The sequence below is a fragment of the Protopterus annectens genome, chromosome 9.part0 (genome assembly GCF_019279795.1).
Source record: "Protopterus annectens isolate FY-2018-M chromosome 9.part0, PAN1.0, whole genome shotgun sequence".
Classification (NCBI taxonomy): Eukaryota; Metazoa; Chordata; order Ceratodontiformes; family Protopteridae; genus Protopterus; species Protopterus annectens.
The window spans coordinates 1259254732-1259276997 of record NC_056743.1 but is presented as its reverse complement, the minus strand read 5'-3'; the positions used below and the strand labels follow the sequence as shown (position 1 = coordinate 1259276997).

General features: G+C 45.6%; 1 protein-coding gene across 3 annotated transcripts in view; it reads left to right on the top strand.

Moving 5' to 3' along the window:
* Positions 1-22266, top strand: part of LOC122811982 (interferon-activable protein 203-like) — a 481785-nt gene that overhangs the window by 230163 nt on the left and 229356 nt on the right. For all 3 annotated transcript variants that reach the window (XM_044084184.1, XM_044084183.1, XM_044084185.1), the window contains exon 2: positions 12699-12987. In XM_044084184.1, the coding sequence (XP_043940119.1) occupies positions 12702-12987 (286 nt within the window). In that variant the 5' untranslated portion in view covers positions 12699-12701. The remainder of the gene's footprint in view (positions 1-12698; positions 12988-22266) is intronic.

The window sequence follows — 22266 nt, the reverse complement described above, 5'->3', positions numbered from 1 at the left end:
AAATTCCCTAGAATAACTTAACAAATCAAAATACAAATTTTAACTGTTTCCTTGTGTTGAGACCTTCGCATCTCCTACATGTCCATATTGTCTTAAATTGACCCATCATTGCCAGTCAACACACATTGGCAGGTTCTGCCATTTTTACCATTACTGGTCCGTCCTTGCTCTTTTTTTTTTTTTTTTTTTTTTTTAATATAATTATTCTCTGGGCCTATGTCTTACAGACCTCCTGTATCATATAATTTTAAACATTGCATGCATCTTGAAGACGCACCCTTTTTTGCATTGACATACTTCTTCCCCTTGTCCAGTTTTCATTGGCAGTCATCTGAATAAGCACCATCCCATATTGGTGAATTGCTTTTTCACATTGCCCCATATGAAAACATCCATCCCATTACTAGAATGGGCTTTTACAAGCTCATCAAAAAAAAAGTGTGTGTGTGGGGTCTTAGTAACACTCCTTTACAGTTCATGTACTATTGCTGTTCTCAGAATGTCCATAGGCTTTTCCGACATGCCCTATGCAATGACCTGGCGTACTAGTTTTCAGTTGTTACCTGTTGTGACTTCAGTATTTACCATCCATCTGTTTGTATGCAACATAACTACAACCTGTTCTGTACATACGGAGCTTAATAGTCCCCACTTCCATCCTCACTACTTTTTCTCTGCTGCTTCTGTCTCTCTTTCTTCATCTTTTCTACCCATTCCCTTAATCTGTCTTGCTTTCGGAATAATGGAAAATAGTCTCGTCTCCCTTGCACGATATTTCATTTTGCTTCTCCCTTTCACTTCCTGGATCTCATTCAGTTAATGTCCTGGCCTCTTCATTAATTCGTAGATTTACTGCTTTCCTAACAAAGGCCATTGCCTCCTTAGCGATGTTAAACAATCTGTCTGATGCCATCCTTGTCATTATTCATTACAAATGGGTCTTGGATCTGACCTCGAATCCGAGCTGGCAACTGTCAGACAGATCCAGAGCTCCAGCTCCTCCCTTTCCCATGACCTCCTGCTACCTTCTAACCCTCGGATCTCGTTTGCCACTGAAATGCTTTGGTTGTGATCCCAAAGCTCAGGCTAGTCATTCAGATAAGTGCTTTATATTTTGGTGACTTGTAGCTTAATTTAGTTTAGTTTTAATTACTCTGTAGTGTAATTACCTCCCCTCCCGTTCTCTAAGCTTGTTATTTTAGACAGGATTCCCTTCCCCTTTCTTTGTGTTCTCGTTTCCCGCCCTTTTTTCCATTAGGGTGACAAAAAAAAGAGAGGGTTATAGTTTTAAGTTGTTGGGTTTAGTTAGGGGGTAGATTTTTTGTGTGTGTGTGTGTGTATGCTCATGTTCCATGCCGGCATGGTTGATAAACCCTCCGGGTTTGACAGATGCTGCTTGTGCAGTTGAAAGTATTCCGACTCACACGATGCGTGTCTTTATTGCTTAGGGTCGGCACACCTGGAGATTGAATGTGACATTTGTGCCGCATTCAACCCCAGGGCCCTTGTAGAGTGCTACAATAAGCTTCTTTTGAAGGGCTTGGCTCGGGGGGGGGTCCTTACCCTTGGACTCCCCTTCCAAGCCCCCTCAAGAACCTAAAAAGAGGCCTTTTCTCTGGGGGGATCTTCCTACTCCTCTCATTCTAAGAAGCTGAGGCTCTCAAATTGCACATCCGCGGATCCGAGCTCAGTCTCTTCGACTTTGGATCTGAGATCTGCCATTGTGAGAACCTTGGATCAGACTCTCTGATCCAAGATGTCCACGGAGTGGAGGCCTTTGAATCTGAGCAGGCCCAAGCCATCCCTGGATCCGACCAGCACACTGTCCAAGCCCTCGGACCTAACTAGGATGTCGGATCACATTATAATTGAAGATTCCCCCTTTTGGCCTTTCAGAAAGCAGGATACGACTTGGAGTACTTTCTCAGGACCGTAGGGCTTTGTCAGTCTCATCCAGGTCCTCCAGAAGTCAACTTCTCTCGAATACGGATAGGATGATGAGCTTCCTCAAGGTTCAAATTGAGTTGGGCTTGCTGCCGTCCCCTGCTCAGGTGACTAGGGGACCCTCCCTATCTACAGGACTCCACTCTTTTTTGCCAACCCCACAGGCTTTGGAACATCAGGACCAAGGGATTTCCAGTGAGAGGCTGATGGTGTTGGGCATACCCCCCTTCTCAACACCATCCGGGTCCCTGGCTGGCTCTGTTCTTCTGCCCTTGGATCAGGGTGCACCTCGCCTCCGAGAGGTAGGTGCTGGGGGTGGGTTCTGGCCCAGATTTTTCAGACTGTTCCCTTCCCCTGGGAGCTTTAGCACTGGACAGCTCAGGACCAGTATTGTCCGGGGGCTTTGGCACTGCTTTGGGGTCTCTTCTCCCTTCCCAGATGGCCCTGACCATGAGGGAGGGGGGAGGCGCTTCGTCCAGTCCATCAGCCTTCCAGGCGGTAGAGAGAACCTTCTCCAGTTTGGCAGTTACCTCTTTGTCTTCTCCAGCCTTTCTCAGGTTTGGGTGCTGAAGCCTCATTATCCGTCCAGGGTCAGCCCTCCCGTGAGCGCCTTCAGGCGAGCATTGCCCCTCTCGATGTGCCAGTCTCTTATGAGTCCTCCCCTGAGCCCATGGTGGGAAACCCCTCAGAAGAGAATGTGTAAGAGGAGACACTTGGACTTCCCCAGAGAGTCCCTATCTGAGGACACAGATTTCGAGGAGGGAGATTGGTCCTCCACACTTCCGCCTGAGGAAGTGCCCTTCAGGGATATCCTCGAGGTTCTCAAGCAAAGAGGCAGTTGGTCTTCCCCAACCCCATCTTTAGTGGAGTCCATATTCCTGAAGGCATTTGGGATGGGCCGATCTACCTGGGTGTCCCCCGTGCTGATGAGCTTGTGGACCTTATCGCCAGCAGGGCTTGGAAGAAGCCGGACATGGAGGAACCTTTCCCCAAAAAAGCCAACAAATTCCTTAGTCCTCCTAATGACAGAACATTTTTGAGCAAAGGTGTCCCCGTCTATGCCATTGTGGTGGCCGCTGCCACTAAGAAGGAGTTAGCTGAGCAAAGCTTTTCAGTCCATCCCCCGAACAGGAAGTCTCAGGTGATCAACTCTTTTGGAAAACATGCATTTACTTCAGCTACTTTCGGACTGAGAGCAGCTGTTTGGTCCATTTTACCCAGCTTCAGAAGGCTTTGTTTCGGAGCTTACCACTTCCCTTACAGAGTTGTTCCCTCCGAAAAGTCTCAAGCTGGTCTCTCCAAAGCTGTCTACTCTGACTTCCTTGGCTAATGCTTCGATGAGGTTGATCTCCAGTTCAGTGGAGGCCACCTCTTGAGTGGCAGGCACTGTTGTTGCCATTCGATGACTTGCCTGACTTCACATTTGTGGGTTTGCAGAACTCTTCAAGGCGTCTTTCATTAACACTCGCTTTGACAGCTCTGCCTTGTTTGGTCTGTCTAAAAAAAAACAAGAGCACCGTCTAGGCAGTAAAAACCAGTACAACTTTGAAAACAGTCAGTTGCCGGACACTGAAGAGTGAAAATTGTCTTTTAATTCCAAAAGCAACAGTCACGAATAACACACAGCACCACAATTAAAACGGAATAAATGTTAGAGCTTTCTCCCGGTTTTAATACCAGGCTTCCTCGGCCAAAAGCTGTCTGTTAAGGAAACCAATGCAGGAAGGCAAGACTCTTTCCGCGGTAGGGATCAAGTTTTCTACTTCACAGTGGTCCTTTTCTAAGACCCCGAAGGGAAGTAAACTTTGGATGTTATGTGATCCTATCTCGCCTACATTCTGAATGATGGGTTCGGAGCCGATCCCTCGGCTCCGACTCGGCACGCTTATGCCAAAGAGCGAAGTCTCTTATTGGCTGAGCTTACTATATCCCAGGATGCACCACTACCAGTCCCCCAGATCTCGTTTGCCGCTTCCCTGCGAAGACGTGGTCTCGAGCTGGCTGGGCTGAGTAGCTTTATTAACTACTTTTCTGTCAGTTTTTTGCTGTTTTTTGGTCACAAAAGCTGTTTTAACGGCTATCGCTTCTTTGTGTACGAGTGGATTGTGAAGATTGTTGTGTGAGATTGGGTTGAGTTTGTTTTCGGCCCCCCTTACATCCAGGGCCTTCCCAGACGGTCAACCTTTGAAAACCTTTCAGGGTCTCTAGTCTACAGTAGTTGGGACTTCCCTGTCATTTACAGCTAGTGTTTGTGTTAAACTTTAACTATAAGCTTAGATTTATCACAAGCAAATCTATAGTTGTTTGAATTCCTGTCAAAGAATTGTTGAACATCATGTCTCAAACCCCTAGGCCTTCGGGCTTTAAAAAATGTTCGAAATGTGGTTTTAAGATGTCTATTACTGACGATCATTTGCTATGTGTATATTGTCTAGGGGCAAAGCACTTGCAGGAGTCATGCAGCGTATGCCACGCTTTTTCCTCAAGGGTCCTCCAGGAGAGGAAAAATAAATTGATTCTTAAGGGGTTAATTAAACCCTCTTTTGAAGAAGCCTTGGCATCCTCTCCGGCTCCTGCCAAAAAGAAAAGGGCTTCGGTTCCGACCAGTCCGTCGGATCCGACTGCCAAGAGACCTAGGCAGGCCTCTCCTTCGGCTCCAAAGACTTGGGCCGAGGTGAACGGTCTGCCTCGATGCCACCAGTATCGACTCCTCTGGCATCGGAGCCGATGGCTGGGGCATCGAGAGGCGGGTCACCTCCGTCGGCTCCACTGCTCTCGGAGCCGACAAGGGTCGCCCGCTCAGACACTTCCTCCTCGGCGCCGAAGTCTACCTCGGCACCGATGGAATCTGGTGTGAGTATTCCCTCGGCGCCGATTCTCATCGAGTCGCCTCGGAGCCGGTCCCTTGGGGCCGATGGAGAGGCCTTCTCGAACCCGTTCTGTTTCCTCTCGGTCTTCGAGGATGTCGGATTCTGATATAGACAGGGTGCTCCAAAGACTGTTCCAGTCCCCAGTCTTCCAAAATTTGTTTGGTTCCGACCCAGTTGGCTTCGGAGCCGATGACCATGGCCCACCCATTGCCATTCCTCCTCCGACTGCTTGGCTCCGTCGGAGCAGGTGCTGTTGGAGCCGGTGGAGATCTCAGGGTCGGCTCCGACCCTTACTCCAACCGGGCCCTCGGGTCCGAGTTTGGTACGCGGACTTCTTCGGCTGGACCCGAGGGTGATGTTTGGGACCTATGCTTCGGTTCGAGCCTCCCTCTCGGTGCTTGACTGCGGGACTTCCGTCGACTATCATGGCTCGGAGACCGGACACTCCCAGGATTCTGGGGTCCGGCTTTCAGGGCCATGAGGAGTGCCTTGGCCAAGTCCTCTTGCCATCTCTCCGGTTTACCAGCACCTTCCCTGGGCGTGGAGACTGGGTCTTTGGCAGTTCCCTGTCCGTAACCAGCGGAGCCCGAGGCCTGAGGTTACCCCAGTGGGGTTCCCCTCCTCCTGAGGGTTCTTGAGTTGTCTTCAGAGGAACCCCCAAGGAAGAGATCGTGCAAGAGGAAGCACGTGGACTCCCCGAGTCTATTACATCGGACACTGATATGGATGATGCGGAGGGGTCCCAGTCGTCCTCGGATGATGTCTCATTTCCAGGCACCTTAGGGATGCTCAAACCCCGCGGCGCCTGGATATCCAAAGCGCCCTCTGCTGGCGAATCAGGGCTCCTCAAGGCCTTTGGGGCTCAGCCCTCCGCCTCCTGGGTGTCTCCGCCCTTGACGAGCTTCTGGATTTAGTTTGTGAAGGCGTGGGAACATCCAGATACCGTGGAACCAGTCCCTTCTCGTCCAAATAAATTTTATCTGCTCCCCGAGAAGGAGTTCCTTACTAAAGGCGTGGCTGTAGATGCCATGGTAGTGGCATCTGCTACACAACAGGGCGTGGCAGAGGCTTCAGCGTCTATCCATCCTCCTAATAAGGAGTCTAGGAGTATGGATAGATGCGGAAGCGCACCCTGACTTCAGCGGCCTTTACCTTAAGGTCTCTGAATTACTTGGCACATTTTACCAGGCTTCAGAGGGATCTGGTCAAGGAGTTGTCAGATTCCCTCTCGGGTAACCTACCTGAGCAGCTAGCCCAGTCGGTTAGCTCTCAGTTGGCTATCCTTACGTCAATTTCTAACTCGTCCATGAGGCTCATTTCCTATGCGGCCGAAGGCGGGTAGAGCGGCAGGCACAGGCGTGGCTCTCGTGAGACAAGCCTGGCTCCGCTTGTGTCAGTTCGCGGAGGCCTTCAAGTCTTCCTTCGCCGACGCTCCCTTTGATGGGTCCTCATTGTTTGGACCCAAGGTGAAAGACACCCTTACCGCTGTGAGCAAGAGGGAAAGCGTTATCTGCCGTGAGGGCCCGTTATTCCACTCCCTTTCGGCCTTACCCCAAGGCCAAAGGAGGGAAAATGTGGTTCGAAAATCTGTAAGTTTTCTCCCAACAGCAGGAAGATTCCCGTCCAGAGGCAGAGGCGGGAAATTTTTCAGGGAGGCGCCGTCCCAGAGGCGGCAGAGGGCCCCGCAATTCTGGAGACCTTGAGTCCTTTCGTGGCTCTTCAGCCTCCCACGACATGAGGGATTGCCCGGCTGTGCTGCTCGAGCCAGTCGGGTGTCGTTGCCAAGCACCTAAAAGCCTGGGAGTCAATCACTCAGGACAGATGGGTGCTTCGGATCGTGCCGGAGGTTACACCATCCCATTCAAAGACTCACCCCTCCGTCCAAGAGAATCCCGGACCCACCACCCAGTCAAAGGGAAATAGCAGCCGCAGAAGCTTTAAAGCTGCTAGAAAAGGAGTCATCAACCGGTCCCCACAGACCAGATCGGATCAGGAAATTACTCCAGGTTCTTTTTAGTGCCAAAAAAGACAGGGGACCTGAGACCGATATTGGATCTCAGCAGACTGAACCAATCCGTCACGAAATCCAGATTCCGAATGGTCACGTTACAATCCATTCTCCCGTTGTTGGAGAAGGATGTTTGGATGTGCTCCATAGACCTCAAGGACGCCTATTATCACATGCCGATACATCAGGCGTCCAGAAGGTATCTGCGCTTCAGCCTGGGAGTCAGTCATTACCAATTTTGTGCTCTGCCCTTTGGTCTCACCACAGCCCCCAGGGTGTTCACCAAGTGTTTGGCAGTAGTGACGGCTCACCTGAGAAGTCTTGGATTCCAAGTGTTTCCCTATCTCGACGACTGGCTCCTGACTGCCACCACCAGGCATCTACTAATGGACAACCTCAAAGCCACCATCTCCCTGGGTGTTTCCCTAGGGATTACATTCAATTGGTCAAAGTCTGTCTTGCTGCCCTCTCAGAGCATAAAGTTTATAGGAGCAGAGATAGACCCGAGACTGATGCGTCTTTCTTCCTGCCGAAAGGATCCGAACTTTACAGGGCCAAGTTCAAGCTCTGATCTCGAGATCCAAAGCCCCAGCCAGGATGGTCCTACAGGTTTTAGGCTCAATGTCTGCCACGGTTCTTTTAGTTCCTCTAGCAAGATTACACATGAGGATTCTTCAGTGGCTTTTGTCAACTCAATGGTCCTTTCAGGATCTTCCCTCAATCATCACATCATGATTACGGACATATGCAAAGGGACCTTCGCTGGTGGCTTCAGACATCCAACTTGGATCAGGAAAACCCTTTGTTCTCCCCTCCGTGGTTACCCTGACGACAGATGCCTCCCAGATAGGGTGGGGGGCATTGTCTGGGCAGGCTAGTTCAGGGCTCTTGGCTTCGGAAGAAGCTCCTCTCCACATCAGCGTGTTGGAGATGAGGGCTGTACTTCTATCTCTACAGGCCTTACACAAGTTTCTTCCTCAGGGCATCATCGCCATCCACACAGACAACATGTCGGTGGTTTGGTATCTGAACAAACAAGGAGGGACCAGATCGTATCCCCTTTGCAGAGAGGCCATGAGAGTGTGGGAATGGGCTGTAGCTACCAACCGCTTCTTGGTAGCGACCCACATCCCGGGAAAGTCAAATGTATTGGCGGACAAATTAAGCAGGACAATTCTCTCTCCTCACGAATGGTCTCTAAACCGCACAGTAGCAGCCCAGGTTTTCAAGAGATGGGGGACGCCGTGCTGCGACCTATTGCAACTCCACAAAACACCAAGTGCCGAAGGTTCTTCTCCTTGATTCCACATCGGGAAGTACCAGCCATGGATGCTCTAGCACAACCTTGGCCAACAGGGCTACTTTATGCCTTTCCTCCAATTCCACTCCTTCCCAAGGTTATTCAAAAAGCTTCTCAACTAAGGTCTTCAATGATTCTGATTGCCCCATACTGGCCTCGTCAGATATGGTTTCCTTACCTGAAAAAGCATGCAGTGGACGATCCGTGGACCTTAGACCTGATCCCGGATTTGCTAATCCATCAGTCGGGACATTGGCATCAGTCCCTTCAATCTCTGAAATTGACAGCTTGGCTCCTCCACTTCCAACCTTAGTTAGAAGCCACACACTAGACCCGGAAGTAGTTCACATTTTATCTTGACCCACAACCCCACCACTAACAAATTGTACCTCAGTAAGTGGAAGAGGTTTGCTATCTGGGCTCAACTCAAGGGCTTAGACCCTATCACTGCTCCTGTCCCAGAGGTTTTGAAATTCTTGACATCTCTGTTTAATCAGGGATCTTCTGTCTCAACTATTAAAGTTCAGCTAGCTGCTATCTCTAAATTCCATGAATCCACGGATCCTCCTTTGATGAGCAACAGACTATGCAAAGCGTTCATTAAAGGTGCGAGTCTGTTAAGACCACCAGTTTTCATCCTGCACCTCCGTGGGATCTTGATTTGGTACTTGGCGCATTAACATCTCCCCTTTTGAACCGGCTGCTACATGCGAATTAAAATATCTGTCTTGGAAAGCGGCATTCTTAGTGGCTATTACTTCTGCAAGAAGAGTCTCAGAGCTGCAAGCCCTGTCTATTAAACCACCGTACTTGATTTTCCACAAGGATAGAGTATCACTTAGGCCTAATCCATCCTTTGTCCCAAAGGTCTGCTCTAGTTTCTGTCTTCAACAATCTCTAGAACTACCAGTTTTCTTTCCAAAATTCTCTAATGAAGCAGAATACACTCTCCATAAATTGGATGTTCACAGGCAATTACGCTTCTATTTAGACAGGACTCAGCAACCGTAAGTCAGACCAGTTGTTTGTGTCCTTCTCAGATAATAAATTGGGCCAAACCATCACAAAAGCTACAATCTCAAAATGGATCAGAGATTGCATAACTCAGGCCTATTCTTCTTTGAATAAACATCTTACATCATCTATCAAAGCTCATTCTACCAGAGCTATGGCTACTTCTATAGCCTTTCATTCCAAGCTCGCTATTTGGAAATTTGTGCTATGGCTACTTGGTCCAACCCGCACACTTTCATTTCCCACTACAAATTGGATGTGGCATCTAAAGGACGAGCATCATTTGGTTCCACGGTACTCAGGAGTGTTTTCCAGTGAGCCACCCAGGATTCAGGTGCTAGGGGCGCTGTCCCATCATTCAGAATGTAGGCGAGATAGGATCACATAACATCTTTTAGTTATGTACTCACCATAAGTTCAGATGTTTGGGATCCATCTCGCACATTCCTATCCACCCTCCTTCCCCTGCCTTGCAGATCAGAAGAGATTGAACGGTTTTGAGTTCAACTGTTTTTATCTTGTTTCATCTGACGATGTTATATAAGCAGGGTATGCGTGTGTGCATGTATGCGGACAAACTAGATCTGGGGGACTGGTAGTGGTGCATCCTGGGATATAGTAAGCTCAGCCAATAAGAGACTTCGCTCTTTGGCATAAGCGTGCCGAGTCGGAGCCGAGGGATCGGCTCCGAACCCATCATTCAGAATGTAGGCGAGATGGATCCCAAACATCTGAAGTTATGGTGAGTACATAACTAAAAGTTCTGGAGGACTTGTTCTTCATTCCAGTATGCCCCCTAGGAATCTGCTTCCGCAAGCCGGGGCAAGGGATTCAATGGCAGGTACTGCCCCAAGGGCAGAGTGAGTCAGCAGAACCAGGGCTTCCGGAAAGTCTTTTCAGAGAAGCCCTTCCAGCGTTCCTGAGGCCCTGCCGGGCTGTCCTGCCTTGGAGGCTGTCGGGGGTCGACTCTCCCTTCAACCACTAGCCTGGATAAGTCTCACTTCCAATCAGTGGGTGCTAAAAATTATTTCCAGGGGTTACTCTATTCCCTTTTCTCAGCCCCCCCCAATTTGAAAGTTTCTCCAGGACGTTCCACTCTGCCAAAGGGAGTTGGCTTATCTTGAGGTCCAAGATCTTCAAAAAGAGCCACCCATGAGGTCCCAATAGATTCTAACCTGTCACCTATAAAGCAGTTATTAGGCTTTCTGGTGATCAACAGTCTCCAGGAAGTAATGTCCCTGTACTCCTTCTCTCACTAGGAGAAAACAGAAGTACCTATACCAAGATGACGACCAAGAGGCAGAATGTGGGATCTCCAGTAACTGGTGGTCATGCAATCGATGTTTAAAGGTAAGATGAAAAAACGTTTTATCGTAAATATTGCAGTGTGCACTAAGCAGTTAGAGATGAAAGTGGGTAACTTAAGTTTTGGCTGTCTAAGAGGAGAGCCACTATTTTTAAAAGAGTGCGATAGATTGAAAGGGGGTGGGCACTTTTGTATTCTGGTACTATGGCCAATAAATTTAAATAGTTGAAGGGGAGTTTGTTTGTTTGTGTCTTTCGGCTTTTCCCGGTTAGGAGTTGCCACAGTGGAACTCCGGTCCGCTAATGATTGGCAGTAGAGTTTTTTTTACGTGCTGGCTTGCCGGGCCTAATGCACAACCTTCAACGAAGGAACGCCCATTCACACATGTCGCCACACAGAAGACTCTCTAACTGAGAATCGAACGGGCAATGTCTAACTGTGAGGCGACAACATAGTTGAAGGGGAGTGATTCCAGAAAATTATAATTTTGTGCTTACTCACACCAGCCAGTGAAAGGAGAGAGGGAAGGAGATATATGGTCAAATTAACATAAGGGGCAGGCAACTAGAAAGACAGTGGTGCTTAAGAACACAACAGTAACAGTGTGGGAAAAAATTCTGTTTGACTGGCAAGAAACACAGCTGTGGTCTCCAAGTTTTAATATTTAATTAAAAGCAGAATGCAAGTAAAACAGTGTAAAGAAAACAAATCACAATATACAAAACGGAAAAAGGCAGTAAAGTAATACAAAATACAAGAAATCAAAAACAAACTAACCTTTCCCCTCACAGCAAGTTGTGGCAGTGTCTGGGTGAGCTTTTTCCTAGTAAAGCTCCGAAATGTTTTATTTTACCTTTTAAATAGATTTAGTTCCTAGCTCCAGCCCCTCAATTCACAGATGATCAAACTTAACTGACCTGTTCTAACTTCTGTGTGACTCCTTCATTGACATGTTCTAATTTCTGTCTGACTCACAAAAGTCACAGCTGTGGTCTCCAATTTTAATATGCAATTAAAAGTAGAATACAAGTAAAACCACATTGTAAAGAAAACAAATCACAGTATACAAAATAGAAAAAAGGCAATAAAGTAATACAAAGTGCAAGAAATCAAAGCAAACTAAACTTTCCCTCACAGCAAGCTGTGGCAGAGGCTGGGTGAGCTTTTTCCATTCTCTGCCACTATGGCCTGAATGACTGTAGCGTGTTTGTTCACTTCCTCCATCCTCTTTTCTTATGCCAATACACTCTCCCTATAGTAAAGTCATTTTAACGTCTTTAATTTCAGCCCGTATTGTTTTGAAGGTAACTTTCCCTTAGTGACTCTTCCTTGCCCACCATCGTCACTTGCTCTTCGTCTTTTAACTTATTAGGTTTATTTCTCTTCAGCGCTTTTTTCTTGCTCTTCGTCTTTTAACTTATTAGGTTTATTTCTCTTCAGCGCTTTTTTCTTCATCAGAAAACCAACTCAAGAATTTGAGGGAAAGTTCAAAGCTAGAAGGACTTTTGTATTACTTGATTATTATTACACTCCAGAGGAAGCCTGAATCTTTACATTTACACATGCTAAGCCATACCAAGTCTTCCTACATTATACTTCATTTTGGCTGTACCTGAAGTTCTCACTTAAGTGCTGTTTGTAGCAATCCCTTTATACCACATTCACTGCATGTTTTTTTTTTTTTTTTTTTTTTTTTTTAACAACGGTCTGTTTATACATATCCTTCAAACTGTTTCAGCTGTTCACCTTATACTTTCTGTTATTGCACAATCTCCCCTGTATTGTGACCAAATTTTTGATTTTCTTGAACATAGGCTATGCTTATGAGCACTGACCAACCCAACCCCCATCCAAGAAAAGTAAGAATTCATGTAAAGTTCTGGCCTTCCTTAACCCTGCAATGATAGCATATACATCTCAGATTTTTTTTGTTGTAGTGTAGAATCTATGGGGACTGCATTTAAAAAAGAAGAAAAACAAATGTGCATTTATTTCATTGCTGTTTAGCCAAACTGAAAACATTAAAGGAAAATGACGCCTGCTAAGATGGGTTTACAGCCTTATTGCAAAGTATGTAAAATTTGTAGCAAGGAGTTCATATGTTACTAATCTGTAGTCCCCAAGTATCTTAATTCAAAGTGGGAATCTTGAGTAAAGTATTGAAGGGTTAAATGCACAGTGTGCAACAAGTTGTTCATTTTTTGATGTGCTGTAATTCTTTGCTTTTATGAAAGTTTTATTGTTTAATTTCCACAGAAGATGCCGTGGCCCAAGAAACCAACAGAAGCTAACTGGCAGAAAGACTTGGCATCCCTCATTTCCAACTTGGATGAGGAAGAGAAAAAGAAGTTCCTTAATGAAATTGTGACAGTGGGAACTGACAAAATCCCCTTGTCAAAACTTAAGGATGCAGACCAGGATACAATGGCACAGGTCATCGTTCGTCATCATGGCTTTGCTGCCTCTGTGGATGTTGTTGCTGAGGTCATGGCGAGGGTGCCTCGCAGAGACGAGTTTGTGGTTAAAACTATTAAGAGATACCAAGGCAAGTAAATGAGAGGTTTGGGAATGTTTATTGCGTGTTTTAGAATAAATGTATACATTAATGTGTTTGTTTTTGTGTATCTTGCTGTAGCTGCTGGGGACACTTGATAGTTTACTGGGTTACATAATTGTTTACTGCATTGTACTCAACAAAAAAATTAATAGTTATGTGCTTGCAGTATTGCCAGTAGAAGAGCGAGAAGACATGATCTTCCAAGCACAGTACAAACAAATACTGTGGGTTGCAATGCATTGCAGCTTGTAGTAAAGAATGATGCCAGTGTGTCAGCAAGTCCGGTACAAGAGGAGAAGGTCAGAAATCTATAATGTCTATCCTGTTGTGCAGCTAATAATCACAGAGCTCTATCTCACATGACCCAATTATCTCCTGACCTCCTTAAAAATGTCTGTGGTCTGACAATGATGGTAGCCCATTGAATACATCCATACTGATTCCATGAAGACATTTCTTCTGGAGTTTTGAATAAACCCTCCTGTTCCTCCACCTTTCCTTTCTCATTCATGCCTCCTCCTACTCTTATTTCAGTGGAATTTATCCATAAGCTCTTTGTGTCCTGTAGCACATGTCGTGACTGTCCCTCATGTAACATCACCACGTAAACCAAGTGTTACTGATCTTTATTATTTTTACAGCTTTGGATTCCTTTTAAGTCATGCTAAGCATTGTATCTGGTATAAGAAGGTCCTTCCTTTGTAACAGTTGGACAGAGGGTGACAGGCATTAGGACAGCTCTGCAGATTAAACTTTCCCAGCTTACTGATGTCCCTCCTCCTGTCTGAGAATGCACTACAGTGGCATTCCTGTCCAGATCTTTGCTGCTGTGCTCCTGTGTTCATGCAAATGATCCCAGTAACCATTTCCAACACACTAATGTTTCTTACTTTATTTAGGCATCTCTTTATTCTGCTTTTATTTGGACAACTCTTATTACCTTTTAAGGGGATTTTTCCACTTCATTCCCCCCCATTCGGTCTTCTGCTGTTACAATTCATTTCTGGAAAAGAAAGGGAAAATCACATAATTTTCTGTTAAACACAAACCAGCTTTTGTGAATACCAGCTGACATTAAATCCAGATACTGTATAGAGCAGTCATTTATCAGTGGCACTGAACTGGTTACAAACAATCTTTTGAAATCTTAATTCTTTCAGCTTGATCAATTATGTATGTACTGTGGCACCAGTCGGATCTCATCATACCATTTATCAGACCCCCCCCCCCACACACTTTTGTAGCAATTGTATGCATTTCTCATTTTATCTGTTACTAGAGATAACAATAACATCATGTACTCATTATTCTTCCATAAACCTCAAATTCACACATGATTTCCTGTATGGGATGGATACATACCTCTTTAGTCTGTGCAAAGCCTTCATAAAACTCATTAATATTCTAGCTTCAACTTGTACCTTGTACATACAATTTGCTCCAGTTGGATGTTGAGTGCAAGATCTGTGCAGGGGTTTAACTACCGTGCTTTACTTGAACGTCACAACCAGTTAGTCTTTAAGTGTTTGTTACAATGTACTTCTCCTGGAGCCCACCCTCTTTCCTGGAGCCCACCCTCTTTCCAAGAAGCCTGTTGGCTCCGTCTGGCTGTTTGGATCTGATAAGATCGAAATCAAAATCTCCATCTCACTGTTCCTTCACCTTCACACCGGAGCCAATTCCTTTTTGGATTCAATTACCTATCCCAGAGGAAACCCCAAGAAGGACTTTCAGGCCACCTTCTTCCTGGTCTCTCAGGTTGTCTAGGAGCATAACAGAAGCAGATGTGGACAGGATGATGAGGAAGTTTCTTTGGGCCCAGATTCACTTGGAATTTTACTGGCTCTTTCTCCCATTTGGACCCATGAGTCTGCCATCAGCACGGTTGTTGACTTTGATTCCGATCCAACCTTAAGTTTCGGAACCTTAAGACTCGAGAATCCCAAGTCTGTCTGCATTGAGATTTAAAGCTTGGCCTTCTTCATCTGCGATGACTGATCCAGTTTGTGCCAACATTGTCAAAGTTGTAGGGATCTCATAACTGAAGTGTCAGATTTGAGGGGTTGGGTTTGACTCCGATACCATTGGAACTGTCCTTCTCTCTCGGACCCTTGGCTCTAGACAGCTTGGTTCTGACTTCTGCCTGGCAGAAGAGTCAGGGTGATGCTGTGAGCTGTCCTGGCTCCTGCTAGGATGGTCCTTGCTTCTCTTATGTCTTCTGCCTTTGAGGTAGTAGAGACAGCCTTCACTACCACTGTGGAAAATACATATTTGACCCCTCAGGTCCACTCCTTCCACAACTGTCTGCCATGGTCTTGGATCTTCTACATCTTGTCACATCGGGGCAGCTGGTCCATACAAGCCTTGAGACCGTCATCATTTAGGACTCTAGTCACACTTCCTAGTCCTATCTGCATAATCTCACTGGGGAGCCTCCTTGGTAGCATATGTGCAAGAGGAGGCACTTATATTCTCCAAAAGAATCCCTGACAGGAGACACTGATATTGGTGAGGGAAAAGGTCCCTCCAGATCATACCTTGAGGATGTCTCCTTTAGTGACATATTGGAGCTTTGGCGATAGAAAGGTGGTTGGACTTCTTACACCCCCCCCCCCCTTTCCCAAGAGGAGTCTATATTTCTTGGCTGTCATAGTCTGCTCAGCTATATCCTGGGTAGTTCCCTTGTTGGATACAATGGTGGACCTCCTCTCTTGTTGGACCTGGAAGGATCTGGATGTCACAGAGCCAATTAATAAAAGACTTGACAAGTACCTGGTTGCACCTAAGGAATGGGCCCACTGGAGCAGGTGACCCCCAGTAGGTGCTACGGTGGTAACAGCAACCACCAAGCAAGAACTTGCTAAAGAAGTTCTACTGTCCATCCCCCAGTACAGAGTCCAGGGTTTTGGACAGATTTGAGAAGCATGTGCATGCATTGGCAATCTTCGCTGTAAGGATATCTGAGCTGTTTGGCATATGTCACAAGATTTCAGAGGGACTTGATAAAGGAGTTCTCCAATGTTCTCCAATGTTCTCTATGGAACCATATCTATGGAGAACAAGATGTCTTCGCAACTGGCCACCCTACAGTACCCAATTGCCTCTGAGACTCATTTGTAATGCCTCAGAAGGTGCTTTGAGATCTGCAGGTTCAGGAATAACTGTGAAATGGCATGCGTGGATACAGCTCTGTGACTTTGTGGAGCCTTTCATGTCATCATTCATCAGTGTTTCCTTTGATGGGTCTACCTTATTTAGCCCCAAGGTTAAAGAAACCCTAACTGGGAATGACCAAGATGGGAAGACCTTGTCTGCCGTGGGGATACATTTTTCTACACCTCAAAGGACCTTTTCCCAGAAATAGTGAGGCGGGGGTGGAATAAATGTAGTACTGAAAATTGCAAGGCTGTTCACAGGACTCCTATGGGGGGCAGGTACCCCTTTGGCAGAGGGGCGTCCTCCAATAACAGACAATGCTTTTGTGGCAGTGGAGGCCAGCAAAACCAGAGTTTGAGGTTCTCTTCTCTGAGAAACTGTACGAGCACTCCTGAAGGGTTGTCCAGCTGCTGCATTCTGGAGGCAGTTTGGTGGGGGGGTTGCTTATCCCTGCATCCACAAACCTGGACAACCATTCACAAAAGACACTTGGGTGCAAAGGATCATTTCCAGAAGCTATTCTATACCTTTTTCCCTACAGCCCCCAATTGATGTACAAAATTTCCCAACGTTCCACCCAGTCAGAGAAAAGCAGCAGCCATCAAAATAGAAAAACTGATGGCTAAAAGAGCCATCCAGATGACCCCCCCCCCCCCCCCCCCCAGACCAACAAGGATTTGAAACTTACTCGGGGTTCTTTTTGTTGCCAAATAAAAAATGGGACTTGAGAGTTATATTGAATCTCAGCAACTTTAACCAATATATCAAATGTTCCAAGTTCCTAATGGTCGCAGTTCAGTCAGTTCTGCTGCTTTTGAGCAGGGATGATTGGATGTGCTGGATAGATCTCTAGAATATGTACTTGTCACATCAAAATAGACAGGCAGTTCAGGAGGTTTCTTCACTTCCATTCCAGCTATTCTAGATTTTTTTACTTCCATATCTAACAGTGGCACTAACTGTTCTACGGTAGTGATTCAACTTGCAGCTATCTCCAGTTTTCATGTAGGACATAACCATTCCTCTTTGGCTTCATCTACATTATGTAAAGTTTTTTTATGGGTACCTTTCTACTGCACTCCCCCATTAAGTACCCTACTCCATCCTGTCATTTAAATATACTTCAAGGCCTGACTTGACCCCCCCCCCCCCATTTGAACCAGTTGTGAAGGCGGAATTGAAATTTTTGTCTTGGAAAACTATTTTTCAGGCTACAATCACATCATCCAGGCAAATGTCAGAACCCTAGGCCCTCACTTCCAAGCCATTGTATCTGATTTTTCACAAGGACATGGTGCCTGTTTGCAATAATCCTTCCTTTTGTATAAGGTGGCTTCAGAAACAGCTGTAAATCAATCTGTCAAGCTCTCCATTTTCTTTACAAATCTTTCCAATAAAGGAGAGTACATGCTGCACCTTTTAGATGCACTTAGGCAGCTTTGATTCTGTATCCACAAAATGAAAAAGATTACAGAAAATCAGGCCAGCTGTTTATTTCCTTTTTCAAAGACAAACTGGGTAAATCTGTCTCAAAGGTGACTTTAGCAAAGTGGCTCACTGAATGCATTTCTTTTGTCTATACAGAAGATGGATAGACACTTTTCCTAAACCTCCTAAGGCTCATTCCGCTAGATCTGTGGCCACATCCTCTGCCTTAGTCTACAACTTCTATAGATGACATTTGCAGAGCTGGCATTTGGTCAAACTCCTAAAACTTCATTGCTTACTACAAATTGGACATATTACATAGAAGAGGGCAATGCTAAGATCTTTTGTCCTCTTTTTGAGGACCATCATGGGGTTTCTCTGGCTGGGGACTCTGTCCCATCAGTTGAGGAATGGAAGAAAAAGGCGATGTCAAATACTGACATTTTATACAAACCTTAACTATATGCGTCTGTGTTGTCTGTTTTCATCCTTCCTCAACCTCCCATCCTCCATCCCCTTTTCTTAATTTTTTTATTCATAGGCTCCATGTTCTACCTGAGGAGTATTATATTGCCTGACTGATGAGCTCCAGATCTTCCTCCTTTGTCTCCTTCGTTTATGCAGTTTTTCACTGGGATGATAATTAACCTTTGTCTGTATTATTTGCACCTTACAGCTGCTTTACACAGTATGTGGAGGCTGAAGGGAGGGCAAACAAGATCTGAAATAATTTGGACTAGAAGGTAGGATTATTGGTAAGTGGAGGAGGTCAAGCTACAGAACCAAGTCTTTTGAGTGGCTGAGGTGTGATCCAAGAACTCATCATTTGAGGAAGGATGAAAACAGACAGCAAAGATGCATGGGTATGGTTAGTACATAACTTTTGTTTTCTTCAGGGGTTAAACCCCCGCACCCACCATTTCAACCCCCTTACTTACATATACCAACGGTCTCAAAATTGCAGAGTACAACTTTTTAAACTATGCTGTACAACTTGGTTAAGATATAGTTTTTTTTTTTTTTTTTGTTTTTGTTTTTTTCCAGCAGGGTTGTCAACAAGACCAAGAAAAGGAAAATATTGTCATACCCATACTAGGCATTCAGCCTTATATTATACTTACACGAACAACAGTTGGTACGTCAAGTCACTCCATCTTATCCCAATTTTCAAAAGAAGTACAACTTTTTACACAAAGCAAGTTTTATTACAAAGTTAAACACTATGGAAACAGTGTACAATGTTTTGTTTATTTTTAAGCTATTAGCATTTTTAGCAGTGACAGATGCATTAATGCATTATTTTAAGCAATCTATTATATTTTTTTATATATTTTGTTTTAAAGGAATTTTTAAGCATGTGGAATAGTGCATAGTCTCTTTAAAATGTTAATTGGTAGTGCTTTCTAATTAACCTAGGATTTTCAAGGTATATAAGACACCTGATTCAACAGCATGGTGTCACTTGATAAAGCTCAGAATTCCTCCTGAGCGAAAGCGCTTGTGTGTTATTATTCTGTGATTCTGAATAAAGAAATTATTTGAATTCGTTTGGTGCCTACCTGGATTTACTGAATCTGCCTTGGTGAACTTACAACAAGCTGTTCCATTTCCTGGCTGTGTGTGCATTTACTTCCTGGTTTGGTTCTCTGCTGTTTGTTTGACTTCTTCATTTTATCCTTGACATGTGGGTCCGGTTCCAATATCGGAACCAACTCGGCCATTACTACAGCTTGCACCAGACAAAAACTTGAGCTTCACCTCTACTCACAAGCCCTCTCTCACAATTACCTCAGAACTCGTTTGTCACTTTTCTGAAATGGTCGTGTTTTGCCAGTGCTCTCGAGTTTCCTTTGGTTTAGGTAAATTTCTGCTGTTATTTCTCAAGAGTTTTTCTCTCTCTCTCCGTTTACTGTTTTCTCTCTTTTTTCGATACACGTAAATGTATTTCTTAATATCGTAGTTGATAGTCTCTTCCTGTATACCTTGGTGTATCTCTATAACTATCCCTGTTGATAGTTTTTCCTTTCCTTTTCCTTTCACAAAAAACAAAAAACAAAAAAAAAAAAAACTTTCCTTCTCTCCCTCTCAAACATTTGTGTGTGTGTGTGTCTGCCTTCCATCTTGTATTTTTAAGATGCCTGAGAAAGTGAAGGCCCCTTCTGAATTTAAAAAATGCCAAAAGTGCGGCCACAAGATTCCATCTTATGACTTTTACTCTCTTTGTGTCAATTGCTTGGGTCCTGTTCACTTTGCAAGAAGACTGCAGTATTTGACATGGATTCAGTTACAGTGCCCTTGTAGAGAAACTTAAGGTTATTCTAAAGGGTTTTATCCCCTCCACCTTCATTGAAGCCTTATCTACAGCAGACAAACCTAAAACTTCATCCTTATCCTCCGTGGACAAGGGCAAAAAAAGGAGTTTCTCTGTTCTGACTTCACTTTTGGCACTGAGAATTAAGAAATTGAAATCCTCTGCTCTGAAAGCATCTTCTGAACCGGAGGTCTATGACTCTGAATTACAGATGATGACAGTTTCCCTGGCACCGACAACTATTTCAGGTCCTTCGACGTCAAAGGCTCTGGTGCAGGACATTTTATCTGCTCCTTCATCGACAGCACTGATTACATCAGCACAGAATATTGAATCTGAACAAAGGTAATTATCTGTAGACCCCTTCACTGGTGAGCTTCCAGACGTTTTTCTTCAGAGGCCTAAATCCCCATCCATATCATTGATCTGTTCTACCAAAAGTCTTTCTGAGCTCGATTTGGAGAGACTGGTGAAATAAACTCTTGTGAGCAAGAGGACTTACAGGCCCCCGCTTGGCTCCAACTCCTTTGGGTCTAGGAACTGAGCCTTCCTTCACTCCGCTGACCACTCCTCTTCTGACCTCCTCCAAGGTTTCAGTGTTTACTGTTTCGTGTCTCCCATCACTGACTGTACTGGTCCCTGAGATTTCCATCACTTCGAATCCAGTAATTCCCCTGAGTTTTTTGGTAGCTTCTGAACTGGAGAATTCTTGGAACCATAGCTACCCTCTCTGTTCCGGGGAGGGGCTCAACTCCAGTTTTTCTGGAGCTGTCCCTGCTCCTTGGAGCTTCAGCTGGAGTTAATTCGGCACCGGCTTCTATCTCAAGATCAGGCTCTTCTGAGTGGGGAGTGACCCTGGTCCCGAGGCAGTCTGTCTTGGTTCCAGGCTCACTTCCCTCTTGGGCAGGGGCTGTCCTTCAAGGCGATTGAGAGGCATCTGTCCCTAACAGTGACCCAGCCAGCACCTTCCTCCTCAGAACAGATACCCCCCTCTGGCTCGGTTATTCAAACTCGCTGTCCCAGTGGAGAGACAGGTTGAAAGTCTCAAATTTGTCAGACTCCGGTTCTGTCATCTTCTGACCCCTCCCCAGATTATGCCCCTGAGGAGGTTCCTCAGAAAAAAAAAAAGTGCAAGAGGAAGCACTTAGATTCCCCTCTGGAATCTGTCACTGAAGAGACCGATTTTGATGAGGGGCAAGGGTCCCAAAGGTCACTGTCTGAAGAAGTCTCCTTTTGAGACCGCCTAGAAATTTTAAAGCAAAGGGGTGGCTGGCAGTCCCAAAACCCTTCCTCTGAGGAATCCGTTTACCTGCATGCTTTTGCCACCTGCCTGTCTACCTCTTGGGTGACAACGCCCACTGATGAACTCATTCAGTTGATTTCACAGTGGGGGTGGAAGACTCCAGACACCATCAAATCCATCCCAAGAGACCAGATAGTCTTATTTGCCCCTGAAGACAAACAATTATGGGCCAAGGGTTAGCAGTAGTTGCCATGGTCGTAGTGGCTGCCACAAAAAAGGAACTTGCTGAGGAGAGTTCATCTATCCATCAGCCCAACAGGGAGTCTTGGGCCATGGACAGATTTACAAAGCATGTTTATGCTTCATTGACCTTCGCTCTAAGGTTTCCTGGCACACTTTACAAGACTGGGATCTGATCAAGGAGTTGTCTGATACCCTGGCGGGAGCTGTGGCTGAGGGAGTGCAAGAGAAAATGGCTACCCAGCTAGCCACCCTGCAATCTGTGTCTAATTCAGCCATAAGGCTAATTGCACATACAGCCGTAGAGTAGCGTGGGTTCAGGTGTAGCCATAAGGAGACACAACAGGATGCGCCTATGTGACTTTGCAGAACCATTCAAGTCTTCATTTGTCAGTGCTTCCTTTGATGGATCATCCTTGTTTGGCCCAAAAGTAAGAGAGACTTTTATCCAGGTGTTAGGATGGCAAGACCCTTTCTGCTGTGGGTGTATATTTTTTCACCCTCCGAAGATCCTTTTCTAGGAACCAGAGGAGCGATGGTAAGATGTGGTTCAAAAAATCCAGAGGGCCTTTCCAGGACAGACGTGGAGGCAGTTCCCCCCCCAGGGGCAGAGGGGGAACCAAGATGGAAGACACTGCCCTTGTAGCAGAGGTGGTCCACAGAACCAGTGCTTCAGAGATTCATTTTCAAGTAAGCTCTTTCAGCACTCCTGAATGGTGCCCCAATTGCCTTCCTCTGGAGGCAATCGGGAGATGCTTATCCTTGCACCTAAACGTCTGGCTAAACATAACAGATTGGGTGCAGCGGATTGTATCCAGAGGTTATAACATTCCCTTTTCCCATCCCCCTCCTGTTCACAAGAAAATCCCTGATGTGCCACCCAATCAGA